This window comes from Temnothorax curvispinosus, unplaced genomic scaffold (genome assembly GCF_003070985.1).
Source record: "Temnothorax curvispinosus isolate PA1 unplaced genomic scaffold, ASM307098v1 QBEX01007206.1, whole genome shotgun sequence".
Classification (NCBI taxonomy): domain Eukaryota; kingdom Metazoa; phylum Arthropoda; class Insecta; order Hymenoptera; family Formicidae; genus Temnothorax; species Temnothorax curvispinosus.
In genome coordinates, this window is record NW_020216986.1 from 1 (window position 1) to 2,150 (window position 2,150).

General features: G+C 29.8%; 1 protein-coding gene across 1 annotated transcript; it reads right to left on the reverse strand.

The window, feature by feature from the left end:
* Window positions 1–3: 3 nt before the first annotated feature.
* Window positions 4–1,869, reverse strand: LOC112456806 (cytochrome P450 4C1-like; the record flags this gene model as incomplete). Its single annotated transcript, XM_025019561.1, has 6 exons — window positions 1,541–1,869; window positions 928–994; window positions 658–784; window positions 457–532; window positions 148–260; window positions 4–33 (listed from the first exon to the last, which is right to left on the reverse strand). Coding segments are annotated over exons 1-6 (633 nt in total), but the record flags the coding sequence as incomplete, so codon positions are not given.
* Between the last annotated feature and the right edge of the window lie 281 nt (window positions 1,870–2,150).

Sequence of the window (2,150 nt, forward strand, 5' to 3'; positions counted from 1 at the left end):
CCAAGTCATCGCAACCGCTGTTGTGTCATGTCCCTATTTATCATTTACATATTATGTTACACGTACTTATACTAGATACGTTATCGAGCTAATAAAAGAAAAATTTATAATAAGAAAATCGGAAAATGTTGATTTCGAACATTTTACCTCAAACATGAACGTGTCGACTTGCGCTCTCAACTCATCATCGGTCAAGGGAATGTCGTCTTTCGCATTCTGGTCTAACAACAGATCCAGGAACGCTTTTCTCTTCCGCTTACCTGATGTAGCAAATTTCCTTAAATAAGGAAAATTATACGCTAGTAGAAATGGAAAGGTAAAACCCATAGTGGTTTAAATCTAATTTTTTAAAATCTATGCACACGAGTCATTAAAAAAAATTTGACTTATCATTATGGTTTTTACCCCTCCAAATATGCATAATGTATGATGTATAATTATAATTTACAATCACACCTATATTTAATTCATTGTCCTCATTGTCTGTGTAGCCGTTTTGCGATTGTCGTTCAGCCTTTTTCTTATTTATTACCTAGAGTTTATTATGTTTGTCGTAAATGTAAAAATTTTTTTAACGGAAAATACAACAAATTTAGTTAAACTCTTTGACACTATTTTAATCTTCTAAATACATATTGTTAAGTTTCTGCGGCATACCCCTTTCGTGAAGTCATGCAATAAATCAATTGTTGATTTAAATTTCTTTCCTACAGGCAGGGAATAATACAACCAATCAGGCCAATACCACGGTGTAAGCAGTCGATTAATTATTGACGCGGAGGCTCTGAAAATTCAATTAACATTTAATTCACATAAATTACATACGTAATTAATGATTGAAGTCCACCGATAATTCTTAACATTATTAAGTAATAAACTTTTAACTGTTTCACTAATAATAGCAGTAGAAGATTTTTGAAAACTGACTTGTCTACTGTTGAATGATATTTCGTTACGGTTTCTTGAGCACGTATATTCACACCCATTGCCGTTTCTACAAGATAAAAGTTGATATTATTAATGACTTCCTTATCACTTATAAAGCTAAAATTAAACTCAATACTTGTTACTTGTAAATGGTACAACAATATTACTACAAGATCTTTGTTTTATTGGTAAAATAAAAAAATCTTGCTAAATAAATTTGTTGATAAGAACACCTGCCGATATAAAATAATTTCTTCCCAGATAGCATGCATGTTGCATAAGATGTCTTTTAGATTTAAAGGTATCTTAAAGATATCTTTATGACGTCTTATGCAACATGCATACTAACGATGTTCTTGGCATTTTATTATTATTGCTTTGGTGACACAATAAGAATAACATACAAATTTTTACTATTGTAGCGAAATAATTTGCAGATTCGACAAAATTAATATCAATAAATTTAAATTAATATTTTTAGTAATTTATAATTTTTCTTTCTTACTCTTTATAAAGTAGCGTAAAATATACGTGTTAATAAACGTTTTTTTCGCAAAAAATATTGTTATATATTATATGTATAATGTATATTGTAATTGAAAATATACATTACCACAGATAACATCGAGAGCAGCATTGACAATAAGAGGGAAAACATCAACGGCTTTCCCTGAATCTCTTTCTATCTCTCTTTCGAGACACTTTATTAGGATCTCTGCTTTTTCAGATAAAACTACAGCAAATTGATCTAATATTCTAAAATGGAACGTTGGCCCAATGAGTTTTCTATCGTGGAACCATTGTTTACCTAAAACAGCATTAAAATGTGACATAATTATGTTGTAAAAATCGCAAAAGACAAAGGCAGCTACAAAATTAGGTAAAAAGATACATTGTTATCGCTTTAATTTTTAAAGTGATAGAGCAATCTCTTATTTTTCCTGTATATCAGTACACGATAATTAGTAAAGTAAATAAGAAAACTATTTCACAAGAAAATATTGCACAATGTTGTGGTAAACAACGTTAATAAATAATCAATATATGTAAATCAATAGAGTCATAAATTTAAATAATATTTAGATAGACACATGTTCTAAAATATATTATTTCTTAATTGTGTTGAGGCACATATATTTGTGATAAAATTTGTTTTGTCTTTTTACGCAGCTCATCTAACCGTGGGGAGACCCATGGATGGGGTACGTTGTGATTCCCGGGGT